This window comes from Heptranchias perlo, chromosome 36 (genome assembly GCF_035084215.1).
Source record: "Heptranchias perlo isolate sHepPer1 chromosome 36, sHepPer1.hap1, whole genome shotgun sequence".
Taxonomy (NCBI): Eukaryota; Metazoa; Chordata; class Chondrichthyes; order Hexanchiformes; family Hexanchidae; genus Heptranchias; species Heptranchias perlo.
Genome location: NC_090360.1, coordinates 3612518 through 3625760, shown reverse-complemented (window position 1 = coordinate 3625760; position 13243 = coordinate 3612518). Strand labels below are relative to the sequence as shown.

The 13243-nt window shown below is 39.2% G+C and overlaps 1 protein-coding gene across 3 annotated transcripts in view; it reads left to right on the top strand.

Moving 5' to 3' along the window:
• The window catches only part of gbf1 (golgi brefeldin A resistant guanine nucleotide exchange factor 1), a 186558-nt gene that overhangs the window by 67724 nt on the left and 105591 nt on the right, over nucleotides 1–13243 (top strand). For all 3 annotated transcript variants that reach the window (XM_067972404.1, XM_067972405.1, XM_067972403.1), the window contains exon 4: nucleotides 10881–11012. In XM_067972404.1, the coding sequence (XP_067828505.1) occupies nucleotides 10881–11012 (132 nt within the window). The remainder of the gene's footprint in view (nucleotides 1–10880; nucleotides 11013–13243) is intronic.

The window sequence follows — 13243 nt, the reverse complement described above, 5'->3', positions numbered from 1 at the left end:
TAGGTGTTTGCTTTTTTAATGTTCTCCATTAAATAAAAGGAAAAGCATTTGTTTGTTGTCATGCAATAATTGTGATCACGTGCTTCAGAACTTTGTGCCTGTCTCAGTCACATAGAGTAGACTTGAAGCTTTGGAAGCCCAATCAGGGGCAGGGCATATTTCTGAGGGGGGAGGAGGAGAAAGGAAGCTTTACAGCAATGCCAAACTAAGACGTGAGCAGCAATCCTAAAGTCTCTCTGAAAGTGATTCAATGTGTGCACCATTTTGAGATGTTTTGGCGTGATAAGATGGTATACATATTGTTAAAGGTATTCTGAAACAATCACGTTATACAAAAGTTAACTTTGTTGACTGCGGTAGTGGGAAATGAACTGATGTGATCTAGTAGACTCTTCAAAAAGAAGTCATTCGCTCAGTTGTGATTGGATTAAGCAAATACAATAGCATGATGAGTTTGGTGCCATCTGTCAAGTTGTATTTGCGTTTCCAATGCCACTATCATGTGCTGCTTTGAACAGCTATCTTCATTATGGTCATTTCATTGGTCAGGCTGTAAAGTTGTTTTTATTTTCTGAATTTACAGACCATGGTTCACAAAGTAAGGTATGTCTTAGCATTTGTAAAATTCCTTCATATTAGTTCATTGGAACGTGTGAAATTATAGATTGTAAAATATAAATTAGTTGTTAAAATATCGGTACATGGAATATATTAGTACATGATTCATATACTGTGGTTACTATATTTCTTGCAAAATTGCATGGAGATTCAATGGTCAAGTCCTTACTGGAAATACTTGATTAGAACTCTTCTTTAAACAGTACTGAAAAAGATTATACTGCACTGAGTATTTCACTTTATTCGAAGGAATTCATTGAATTACAGGATTTTTCATTCTCCTAGTAAATTGTGCTTTACGTTCATTCCCTTTTGTATGTTTTGGACTCTATGGAAAATTGCTAAATGTAAATGTAAATATATGCGCAAAAAATAAAAGAAAGATTTTCAACATTATGTATAATGTGATGACCAAGGGTTTATCTACTCTCCAACTGCAGCATCAGTGCAAGGCAGTTTCACTTTGTAGTGATATTCCAGTTATACTATCAATGCAGCCGGGGCACAATCTGAAAATGGAGGGAAGAGGAGCGATACTCTCTCTTCCACGGAGTGTCACGCTGGTCTTGTGCATTCTCTCATTCCGAATTCATGCTGCATTTATACTATAACCGCAGTGTTGGTGCAAAGCGAAACTACTTCATACCGACACTGCAGTTGTGGTGTAAGTGAAGCCTTTGTCACTGTATTTTACAATACCGGTCCTGTTGGAATATACAAGGGGAAAGATGGATTGATGCTAAAGTTGTTGAGTGACCCTTTATTCAAGGAAAACACTGAACCACTGACAGCCTTCATTGATTTCAAAATTACAGTGATATTGGATGATATTCAGAGTTTAGCCAATAGAAAATTATTTTGCCTTTGGTTTGTATAAATTGGAGTTTGATCAGATGTATCAAACATGCACGGTTCCCTCAATGAAGCACATAAAAATTCCCTAAAATGACAGGGTGGCAAGTTTTGAGGACAATTCCACTTCACTCTAGAAGTGCACTGAAGCAGTTGCTTCATTGTGGACTGTTAAATCATTAGGAATGTTGTACACAGGTCAGTGTGCTTGACCATAAGAATTTGAAAGCTGTTTCTCATTGTTAGCTTGTTTGTCTTGCTGAATCTCTTTTTTTTCTGTGGTATTGAAAATTGATTTTAAGTGTAGTGTCTTATTCTGCCAATATTGAAGAAGATTGGGAGGTTGTTCGAGGCAGCCTACTGAAAGTGCACAATGCAGCCCCTGGGCAGTGGATCAATATAGCAGAAATCATTTCATATCTCGTAGACACAAAAGAGTGGGCAGGTTTTTTTTCTGAGTTTTGATATTTAAGAGGTGATGACCTTTCGCGAGCTCTTCATTATCTACTATTGACAGTTTCTCCTCCACCCATTACCCCCCCCCCCTGCACCTTATATGTGAGCCACATAGCATCTTTAAAACTTGTTCTCCAAATTGTATATAGATATCTTGTGTTTAAAAGGTCTTCACAGCATCTTATGTCAAGATGGTCCGAATTTAGAAATGCTTTTGCAAAGATATGATAGAACAGCCAGTTGGTCAGAATTGTCATTGATATTATATACAAGATACTTGTATTTCACCAAGGCTTTAACTATTGGCAATTTAATTTCAGTTATACAATAGAACTATAATCAGTATTAACATTATGCATGCAGTTAATTTAAACACATTTAACAGCTGTTATATAGGTAGCTTACATAAGTCACTAAATATTACAAATCTAGTTAGATAGATATAGACATGTGTTACCATTAATATGGTATTGGCATTCACTTCTCCGAGGTAGGTAACTACACAAGAATAAGGTACGTGTCTTCATATCTTCCTTATAATTGTTCTCGAGCATTTTTGCAAATTTCACAGAAATCCATCAGTACATCGAAGGTTTTTTCCAACATGGCTGAAAATCAGTTGTATACTTTGTTAACGATGCACTAAATTTGGATGTAATGTCAGAGGTTTTAATAAACAAATATCGCCCCTTTCGATAACATCTCTGTTCCTGCCATTTTTACCCAATCATTTGTTTTTAGCCCAGTAGGGTTCTGATAGTCTGGAGGACATGATTATCAATGGTAGTGCAGTTCTGAAGTTGAAGAGGAGACTTGCATTTAAGTTTATTAAGGTAGATCACTGTAGCTGCTTTTATATTGTGCTTAGTGTTGTGCCAATGCTGTTGGCTCCCAATGCGCTAGGCTTGCGCAGCCAATGGTGGCACCAAAGTAACCTTGTCACATTCGCTAAGGCTGGCAGTCCAGTTTAAAGTAAACATGTCTCTTTTGGCTGCTGGTCTTATTAAATCCAGCAAGTTTACTTGGGCGTTGTCGCTAGCTGCAAAAGATCTGCGTGTCAGGAGCTGGTGGCAGAGGCACATCCTTAAATCGAAAAATAAAGACAGCTTTCATTACTCTATTTTTCCCTTAAGAAACTAAATTGGGCACAGCCCTTGACAGGACAAATTGTATGTGGCCTGTGAAAAGAAAAAAAGACTTGCATTCATATAACGATATAACGTCTTTCACGACCTCCGGACGTCCCAAAGCACTTTACAGCCAATGAAGTACTTTTGCAGGTTAGTCACTGTTGTAACATAGGAAAGGATTGAGCTTAATGGCATTTTCTTATTGCGTTCTATGGTCTTACCTACAAGAAGAGCCTGTTTAACTATTGAAACTTGTCCATTGATGCCGATGAAATGTCTGAATGGGAATATGTTGCTTGCTATCGGGTCATGCGTCTGAAATGGTTTTGAAGTTGAAATGAGCAGAAGATTTATCCAGTGAATTAGCTGAGTCAGTCAGGGCAGGAAAGTCTTTGGTTTAATTCCTGATCTGGGCTGAGTTAGCTTATCTCGGTAGGGACGCAGCATTTGGCGTCAGCACCCCTGGGCTCGGTAGGGGAAAATTTGGTCAACAACAATTATCCTCCAGCAAGGAGGTGAAGGGAGAACATTGGCAAGAAAAAAAAAATCAAAATGCTGATAATTTCTGTCCTATTCATCCTTTGAATTGCCAGTTGCTACATTTGTCTTGCTTAACAACAATTCTTGATTATTTAAGCATTTAATTACCAAAATTACCTCTTTTTAAGTTTGTAGGTTTTTATACTTGTATTTAAAGTCTTGTTCAGGTCAAGTTCTTGCAGTTCATATGCCTTGATCCAAATTAATTCATATCATTGCCAGTGCTCTCCATGTTAATAATTGTTTGAATCTTGCCAATGGACTGATAATGTTATGCTTCAAAACACTTGAATCCATCATAAACTGCATGCAAAAAGCTGCATTTTTCAAATTGTATTTAATTTGGAACATAGTTTTACAATTTCAGCCTCAACTACAGGCCCTCGCATCATCATTGCATACAAAACATAGAAAATATAGGATAGAGAGCCACACTATCTCCGAAATTTCTTAGTTTCTGTTTTTTTTAAATGAAGTATATATTGGATGTTGTCCAACATCAATTTGTTGAAGTGTGGGCCTTTGGAAATATATAACCAGACAGCAGTCTGCTGAGGATTTGAGTGCTCGGATTTACTGGAGGACGGACAAGGCAGATGAGAACACCAGCTACAGTTCTTCTTGACATCTTTCATTGTGGAAGTAATAATCAGACATAATCCCAAAAAAATTATATCCAAAATATCCTATCCTGAGGATTTTGGACAACAAGACTTCCAGTGTATTGAGCAATGCTTTTTTAAAACTTTGACTTGAAATTTCCAATAAATGCTGTTCTCTTGTTCAAACTTTAGGGTCTTTTAAGGTCTTGTGTACTTGCGTGTCTTGTCGTGCAGGCTACAGATGAGGTCGTATGTCTGTTGACACAAGTCGGAGAAGGCCAAAATAATAGTGTCATAATAAGGTGGTAGAGGCCCACAAATCTGCAGCAGAAAAATTGAGTATCCATACTGTTGATGAAAATGTGCTTTGTGTTCGGTTTTAAATTCTTTGGCACAGGAGGTCAGATTAGCCTTTGAAGTCTTTTATTGCATCTCAGCACAATTAAGCTATGTATGGCTTTTAATGGATTCATTTCTTAAGAACTGCGGTCACAATCCATCTGTATGAAGCAGGATCAGGTCATTCGGTGATTCGTGAGTTTCAAAATTCTTGAATGTTGTTCTTACCTGTTTTATATTTTTCTGTGCACTTTTTCTGTTTTCATTAAATGGGTGTTATTAGAGCAGCTGATAGCCCCGAGATGTTTTTCATCAAATTAAACGGGGCCTGCTTAATATAGCTTCGTAAAAGTAAAATGAAGGATTTATCAAGTCATTCACACAAAGGAGTGACAAGAAATCTTATTTTAATTGACATTAAATGTCAACATAAATCTTTGCTATCGATAAAAAAAATCAGCACTGGCCACAAGCAAATTTACCACAAACTTCAGACAGTCTTTGTAGTACTTGTGAGGAGGAGAAAAGAGAAATGTAAAAATCTGTCACTTCTTCTTGTTTAATATCGACGTGGAAGTAGCATATTGCTGACATAGCAATCGGGTGTGGGGGTGGAGAGAAGGGGGCAGGAAATGGAGGAAAGGAAATCATGGGGAACACTGTCACTTTAAGACATTCTTGCCTTGAGCAGTGATTTCCTTCTGTATAAGCCTCCTCACTCTTTTTCGTCTTGTTGTCATGTTGTCTCTCACGACAGAAAAGTGGGTTTTCTGTTCAGTGACGAGCAGCTCAAAATCTTCCTCTATATCTGTATAGTTTGGAAGGAGGAAGCTTTTCTCCAGCTTCACTGAAAGGATGATATATTTGGCTTGGTTTCAGTTCACTTTGTGTTTTTAAGTTCTTGCACCTTTTTTTTAAAGCAGCGTACCATGTCTCATGAGAACTGACCAAGGTCGTGCTCACTTTGGCATTTCTGTACCAATTCCTAGTGTATAAATCCTTCCCAGAAACTGACTTGCAACATAATTTCTTACATTCTACGTAGTTAGTTGCACAATGTTCTAGTAGAGGAAGCCTGCTCCAGCCTCCGTGCAGGCCTTGATGTTACAGGCTCATTGAAAGACAATCATCCAGATCAAAACTGTGAAAATAAAAATAAAAATCATCTGTGTGTGATGTATAGAAGAAAAACTGTTTCATGGAGTTGTGCAACAGTATTCCTAAACATGAAGTTTGCAGTTAGCATACTTTTCACTCTTCATTTCAGTTTACAAGCAGCTGCAATTGCTTTAAAATTCACTTCAGGAGTTCATAAGCAGCTACAATTACCTGGATTGCCTATTTAGACCACTTACCACAGGGAGTACTTGAGCAGTGGCCCTAAAGAGACAGACCAGGTTCAATATAGCTCATCTTAGCAGCTGAACATCACAACTGTGCTTCAAATTCCAGACTGTCTGTGAGCAGCACCACAGGAGATTGGCTACTGGTAAAGGAAAGGCAAATGAAAAGAAGAGCTTGCTCCTTTTGAGTTGTCCCAATGCGTTTCACAACCAACAAATTACTTTAAGAATGTCGGCCTTATTGAATTGTAGGCAAACATGGCAGCCAATTTGCACATAGCAGGATCCCATGACCAGCAAATGAGACAAATGACCAGTTCATCATTTTTGGTGGTGTGATTGATGAGCAATGTTGGCCAGGACTCTGGGACAACTTCCTGCTCTTTTTAAAAAAAAAATATTTGAGGTTGAAAACCTGAAATACACGTAACCAATGAGAAGAGCAAAAGGTTTCGATTATTTATTCAAAATTACATTGCCATGTCTCTCAGACTCCCGTTCTCACGGGGACTTTACTGCAAGACATTTCGGGTTTGTTTTTTATTCGTTCATGGGATGTGGGCGTCGCTCGCGAGGCCAACATTTATTGCCCATCCCTTGTTGCCCTTGAGAAGGTGGTGGTGAGCCGCCGCCTTGAACCGCTGCAGTCCGTGTGGTGAAGGTTCTCCCACAGTGCTGTTAGGAAGGGAGTTCCAGGATTTTGACCCAGCGACGATGAAGGAACGGCGATATATTTTCAAGTCGGAATGGTGTGTGACTTGGAGGGGAACGTGCAGGTGGTGTTGTTCCCATGTGCCTGCTGCTCTTGTCCTTCTAGGTGGTAGAGGTCACGGGTTTGGGAGGTGCTGTCGAAGAAGCCTTGGCGAGTTGCTGCATTGCATCCTGTGGATGGTGCACACTGCAGCCACAGTGCGCCCGTGGTGAAGGGAGTGAATGTCTTGGGTGGTGGATAGGGTACCAATCAAGCGGGCTGCTTTGTCCTGGATAGTTGAAGCAGCACTCATCCAGGCAAGTGGAGAGTATTCCATCACACTCCTGACTTGTGCCTTGGAGATGGTGGAAAGGCTTTGGTGAGTCAGGAGGTGAGTCACTCGCCACAGAATACCCAGCCTCTGACCTGCTTTTGTAGCCACAGTATTTATATGGCTGGTCCTGTTAAGTTCCTGGTCAATGGTGACCCCCCCCCCAGGATGTTGATGGTGGGGGATTCGGCGATGGTTATTAACACTGGAAGTTTAGCATTGGTTTAAAGCAGTTTTAGCTTCGCACCAACATTAAATTTGTGTAGTTAAGGCCCAAACTGACTCTGAAGCAATGCAGAGTGAGATGTTGTCCTCCAGAGAGCCTTACTCCGCTTCACTCTGGATTCAGGCTGCATTTACAATAGAGCAGTGGCATAGTGTCAAGCAAAACTGCTTCACACCAACACTAGTTGTGGTGTAAATTCACCCTTATTGTTATCATAATATAGAATCATACAACAACAACTTGCATTTATATAGTGCCTTTAATGTCGTAAAACATCCCAACGCGCTTCACAGGAGCGTCATCAAACAAAATTTGACACGGCACAGAATGAAGGCCATTCGGCACAGAATGAAGGCTATTCGGTCCATCATGCCTGTGCCGGTTCTTTGAAGGAGCTATTTAAGAAGCCCCACTCCCCAGCTCTTTCCCCATAGCCCTGCAAATTTCTCCTTTTCAAGTATATATCCAATTCTCTTTTGAAAGTTACTATTGAATCTGCTTCCACTGTCCTTTTCAGGTAATGCATTCCAGATCATAACAACTCACTGCCTAAAAAAAATTCACATTTACCCCCTCGATTTAAAAAAAAATCTTATACCTGTGACCTCTGGTTATCGACCCTCCTGCCAGTGGCAACAGTTTCTCCCTCTCTACTTTATCAAAACCCCTCATAATTTTCAACACCTCTATTAAACCTTGCCTTCACCGTCTCTGCTCTAAGGAGAACAATCCCAGCTTCTCTAAACAAATTATATTTTTTTCCTGCCAGGAGCCATGGGATCATCAGGCAATTTTGATTCTTCATTTGGTATTATATGTACACATGTGCAAATGTAGGACATACCTGATTGTGTCAATGAAGTAATTCATTATTGTGGTGGGTAGCTGATTTTTCCTGAGAGCTTACAGTGTTCAAGCCCAACTTGTCCCTGTAACTGTGATTTTCATGTTGCTGTAACCCAAGAAGTGCACAACTTAGAGACATGCAAAGGATCTTCAGATACTGATAGTACGCAGAATGCAAAATTCATGATTGAACAACAGACATAGTTTGAAAATGCACATCAACATTTGCTTCCTGATGCTACATATCAGTTTTTCATGTGTTAGTTTGCAAAGAAACTGACGGATTGACCTTAAGCCCTCTACTTAGTAACAAAATCAAGCCCATGATGAAAGGCTTAGTCAATAGAATTGATGTAGGAAAATGATTACTGTAAGAATTGGCCTTTTCAGTGCTTTGACACTATATTTTCCCATACAGCAAGTTAATTATCAAGCTCTTACGAAAATAACCATCACCTGAGAAAATGAGTCTTGAATTTTGTTTAAGTGTCAAAACGTCTTACTGTAATGTAAAGTTTTATATTCCTAAGGGGATTACATCTGTTGAAATTTACAGCTTTCGGTCATTCACAGGGGTATAGCTTACAGCACACACTTCAGTGAGCATATCTGAAGAATCAGAGCGGATAAAAGAAGCATCCTAGGCCGTTCGTTTACTGTAAATGTATTGCATTTATTGGCTGAAAGTTAATTATTTGTAACACACATCATATATACATATCTCATTCAGCTTAACTAGGTGAAAGGAAGATCCAGTGTTGGTGAATTTGTGTGCTAGTATGAGATTTCTGTAACTTTTCAACCAGGTTTGTGCACATTTACCTGAGGAAGGAGGAAGCCTCCGAAAGCTTGTGAATTTAAAATAAAATTGCTGGACTATAACTTGGTGTTGTAAAATTGTTTACAATTGTCAACCCCAGTCCATCACCGGCATCTCCACATCTTCCTGTACCAGGAGATGAGCATGTTTTGCTTTTTGCCCTACTCATGCTGAATTGTTTGATGGCTACGGCATTGCTTTTCTCTCTCATTTTGTTTTAATTGTGATTTTAATACCATGCTGATGTAATTGTGTTCTTTGAGGGTGCCTTTTTTTAAGGCGTTTTTCTCTTCCCATCGCTTGGGTCTCACTGCATTATTTGTGGATAAGGCAGGTGGGAGATGTGCTCCTAGGTGGCTCTACCCTTCATTCCCACTTTTTCATTATTTTGAAGTGACTGGCTTCTGCTCTGTCATACAGCTGGTTTCAGTGACTCACCATTTGAAGGGTTCTGAATACGAACCTGCATCCATTCGTTCTTTTGTGCAGCGCATGAGGCTTCAATGCATTGTGCCAGTGGGCACCACTTTGTCCGCTCTTTCAGAATTCAATGTAAAGGTCACTGTGATACCGTAAATAAGATGTGAGGAGATAGTCTAACTGACTTCTGATACCAGAGTGGCAGTCTTAAAAATGTTAGCAAGCTGTATGTAAATGTGAACAAAGTTTGAATGCGACAGAATTTTTATTGTCAGATTGTTCAGGTGCGGTCTAGACATCAAATCACCGATGATGGTATATAGCTGCTTTAAATGCCACACAAATTAATGGACCAGAACACATCTGTTATTCACTCAAACTCTTCTGGGGCAGGGACATTCAATGCGGCTAAGTCCAAACCCCATGACTGGCTGATATCTCCAAATGTAAATGCCAGTAACCCCTCTGGGGAAAATAAAGCTTAGTTTACACTGCAATATTATGAGAATTCAACGAAATTGAAGTTTTTTTTTAAAGCTAACTTATTATGTACTGTACATTAAATAGACAATTGCAGGAAAAATGTGCCTATTTAAATTTTTGTGATGTGAAAGGATCTCTTGTAGATTAACTCTTGCACGCTGGACAGGTGCACAATAATTGTTGTATTTGTCTTGTTCATTATGTTTGTAATAATTTTTCAATCTGTGCAACAATGATTGTCTTTTGATCAGCCACTCTTTACCAGTTTGTATTTTTTAATTATTTAAAAAGTGTATTTTTCTTCTAAATTTGGGTTTCATTGCAAATGTTGGGAACAAATAACATCTCACAGTTCATCAAATCATATATGGCATGTTGTCGGCTGCAAAACGGAATTGTGCGTAACTGAATTTATGGTGTTTTTATTTGTGCTGATTTAAATATGTTAGTATTGACATTTTAAAAATGCATTTATTATCACAATTTTCTCATGTCTTTCCTGCCTCACTTGGTAGCACTCTTGTCAGAAAGTTGTTATTGCAAGCTCCACTCCAGGACTTGAATGTATAAACTAGGTTGACATTCCAGTGCAGTACCAAGGGAGTGCTGCATTGTTGGAGGTGTTGTCCTTCAGATGATACCTTAAATCGAGGCCCTTTCTGTCTCTACTGGTGGTTCAGATTGACATTAAAGATCCCAGGGCTCTACTTGAAGAGCAGGGTGTACTCCCAGTGTCCTTGCCAACATTCCTCCCTCGCTCAACATTGAAAACAGATCAAATGGTCGTTCATTGCATTGTTTGTGGGGTCTTGCTGGGTGCAGAATGATTGCTGCATTTGTCCACATAATGACCATTGATTTTCTGTGAAGCCCTTTGAGATTTTTAAGAGATTTGATAAGGTGCTATAAAAAAAAATTATATACATTGTGTACATCACATTACGAAAAAGGAAATTTCATCAGAAGGAAGAAGTAAGGTAAATGCCTCGGAGGAGGTGCTTAAGATCTGTTCCTGGTGCAAAGTACAGGATGAAGAATTATAGAGTAACTGAATGAGCAGGGTATATTACAAACCGTGTGTGTAGAAGGATATTTGTTCCAGTATATGGGTGTTTCACAATAGGTCCAGTCTTCGATTTGATGTGCAGCATATTATCAAACTTGGTTTCCTTTTCTCTTGCAGAGCTCTCAGAAATAGAACCAAATGTTTTCCTTCGACCTTTCCTGGAGGTGATCAGATCAGAAGATACAACTGGACCTATCACAGGGTTGGCACTAACGTCTGTTAACAAGTTCCTGTCATATGGATTGATAGGTGAGTAAATTAATCACAAAATGTTCTGCTGCTGAGTTTATAACTATCACTATTACATTTTTGAGCACAGAACAGTCCTTCAGTTCTCCAAGGGATCCAGCCATCTTGAATTTCTGAGGCTGGTCACGAAAATATGTTTTAATTTGTAATTAGAAGATATGGAAATAAAAACAGAAAATGCTGGAGAAGCTCAGCAAGTCAGGCAGCATCTGTGGAGAAAGAAACAAGAGTTAACGTTTCAGGTCGAAGACCTTTCGTCAGAACTGGAAGATGTTAAAGAATTTAAGTTTTTAAGCCAGTACAGAGCCAGGGAAAGGGGGGAAGGGAAGAACAAAAGGGAAGGTCTGTGATAGAGTAAAGGGCAGGAGTGATTAAATAACAAAAGGGATGATGGTGTCTATCACAGATCTTCCCTTTTGTTCTTTTCTCCCCTTCTTCCCCCCTCCCCCCCAACCTTTCCCTGGCTCTGTACTTGCTTAAAAACGCTAACTCTTTAACATCTTCCAGTTCTGGCGAAAGGTCTTCGACCTGAAACGTTAACTCTGTTTCTTTCTCCACAGATGCTGTCTGACTTTCTGAGCTCCTCCAGCATTTTCTGTTTTTATTTCAGATTTCCAGCATCTGCAGTATTTTGCTTTTGATTAGAAGATATGGTCCTTGTTCTAGTAGGATTCCTTTTGAAAAAGCAGCATTTATCTCTTGCCAGCTCTTAAAAATGCCTGCCATATTTAATAATGAGGGTTTGCAGTATTTTTATACCCACTTCTTCATCAAATGTTGCTATTGTGAAGCAAGCCAGTTTCCAAATCATTACTTGGAAATTTTCCCAGATGCTTTTTCCTTTTAATGGTTGTGAATAATCCTGTCCTTCCTTTTCAAGTTCAGGACAGTGCACTATACTCTGGTCAAGAGGGTCTCTGCATATGTTACTCTGCAGTTTATGACCAGGAGGTGCACGAAAATGGCCTGGTGCGACTCGGTCTCTTGATTTTCTTCTTCCCACATTGTGCAGAAATTTCTGACCTTCTCTCACTGACGCCATGATGGCACAACTAAGATGAGCAGGTTTCTGGTGTTGGGATTTTAGGTCTGAACCTAGGGCACTTCCTTATTCAATTTTTACCTTGTCCTTCATTACGACCACTTTCAGCTGAGTATGTCCGGACTTTGTGTTTCCCCATAGTCAGTAACTCCTGGTCCACCTGAGCGATGTCTTTGTTAAAATGCACATGATTGCCAGGAAAAATACATTAATACTATTGCTATTGCCTGAGATAATTGAGATCGTTTTCTTTGAAGAAAATTTTGTCTTATTTCTGTGCAGGAAGGGACCATCTTTTCAACTATATATCTGATTTATAGTTAAGCAGTCCTGAAACAAATGGGACATTCGTGCTTTGACATACAGCACACAGTTTTCCTCAGCATTTTAGGTAGCTTAATGTTGTTGCTGGTAGCTTAGACAATGGGTCAAATGGAAGATAAACTACTTATAGTGCAATTAAATGACTCACTTTCGTACCGTACACTTTTCGGAGAGGGGATGGGGAGGATAGTGGGAAGCTTCACATTCAAGATATCAAATTATGTGTTTTCCTTTCCCTAAATGTTTTAGTGTGGATTTTAATTGTCAAAAAATGCTTTCAGTAAATTTACACAAGGCTATTTTCAATTTACAATGACATTTACTTGTCTGCGTGTATTTTTCTTCTCATCACATTTTGAATCACTTTCACAGCCCCCAGATGGGGATCAGCTGATTACTTTGATTCCAGCGAAAGAAATTTGGATTTTCTGAACCTGCAATATTAAAAAAAACCCACTATAAATGCTTTTTAAAAGGCTTGGTGTGAGAAATCAGCTATTATAGGGCTGTAAGGGCTATGCAAGCAAAGCACTATTTACTTTGAATCCAGAAAGAGAATTTTTTTGGGGGGAGGAGGGAAGGGAAAAGCCTAATTTGTTCACTCGGGAAACCAATGAAGTGATGAAGAAATACTCTGTTGGACTGTTTGCGTGATTGCACACAACAGTTGAATATTAAGAAATTGCCTTTCATTCCCAAAGAACTGCTGTTGTGGGAAGCCAACTCTCTGATTTAATGGTATGACTTGCTGCGGTAGCTGTAGAGAGGTAGATTAGGACAATACTGAGTTTGAACATAGAAAAATGAAGGACAGGAAAAGACTAGCTGGTCCATTCAACCTGTCCCATACTGTCAAGGTGCAACT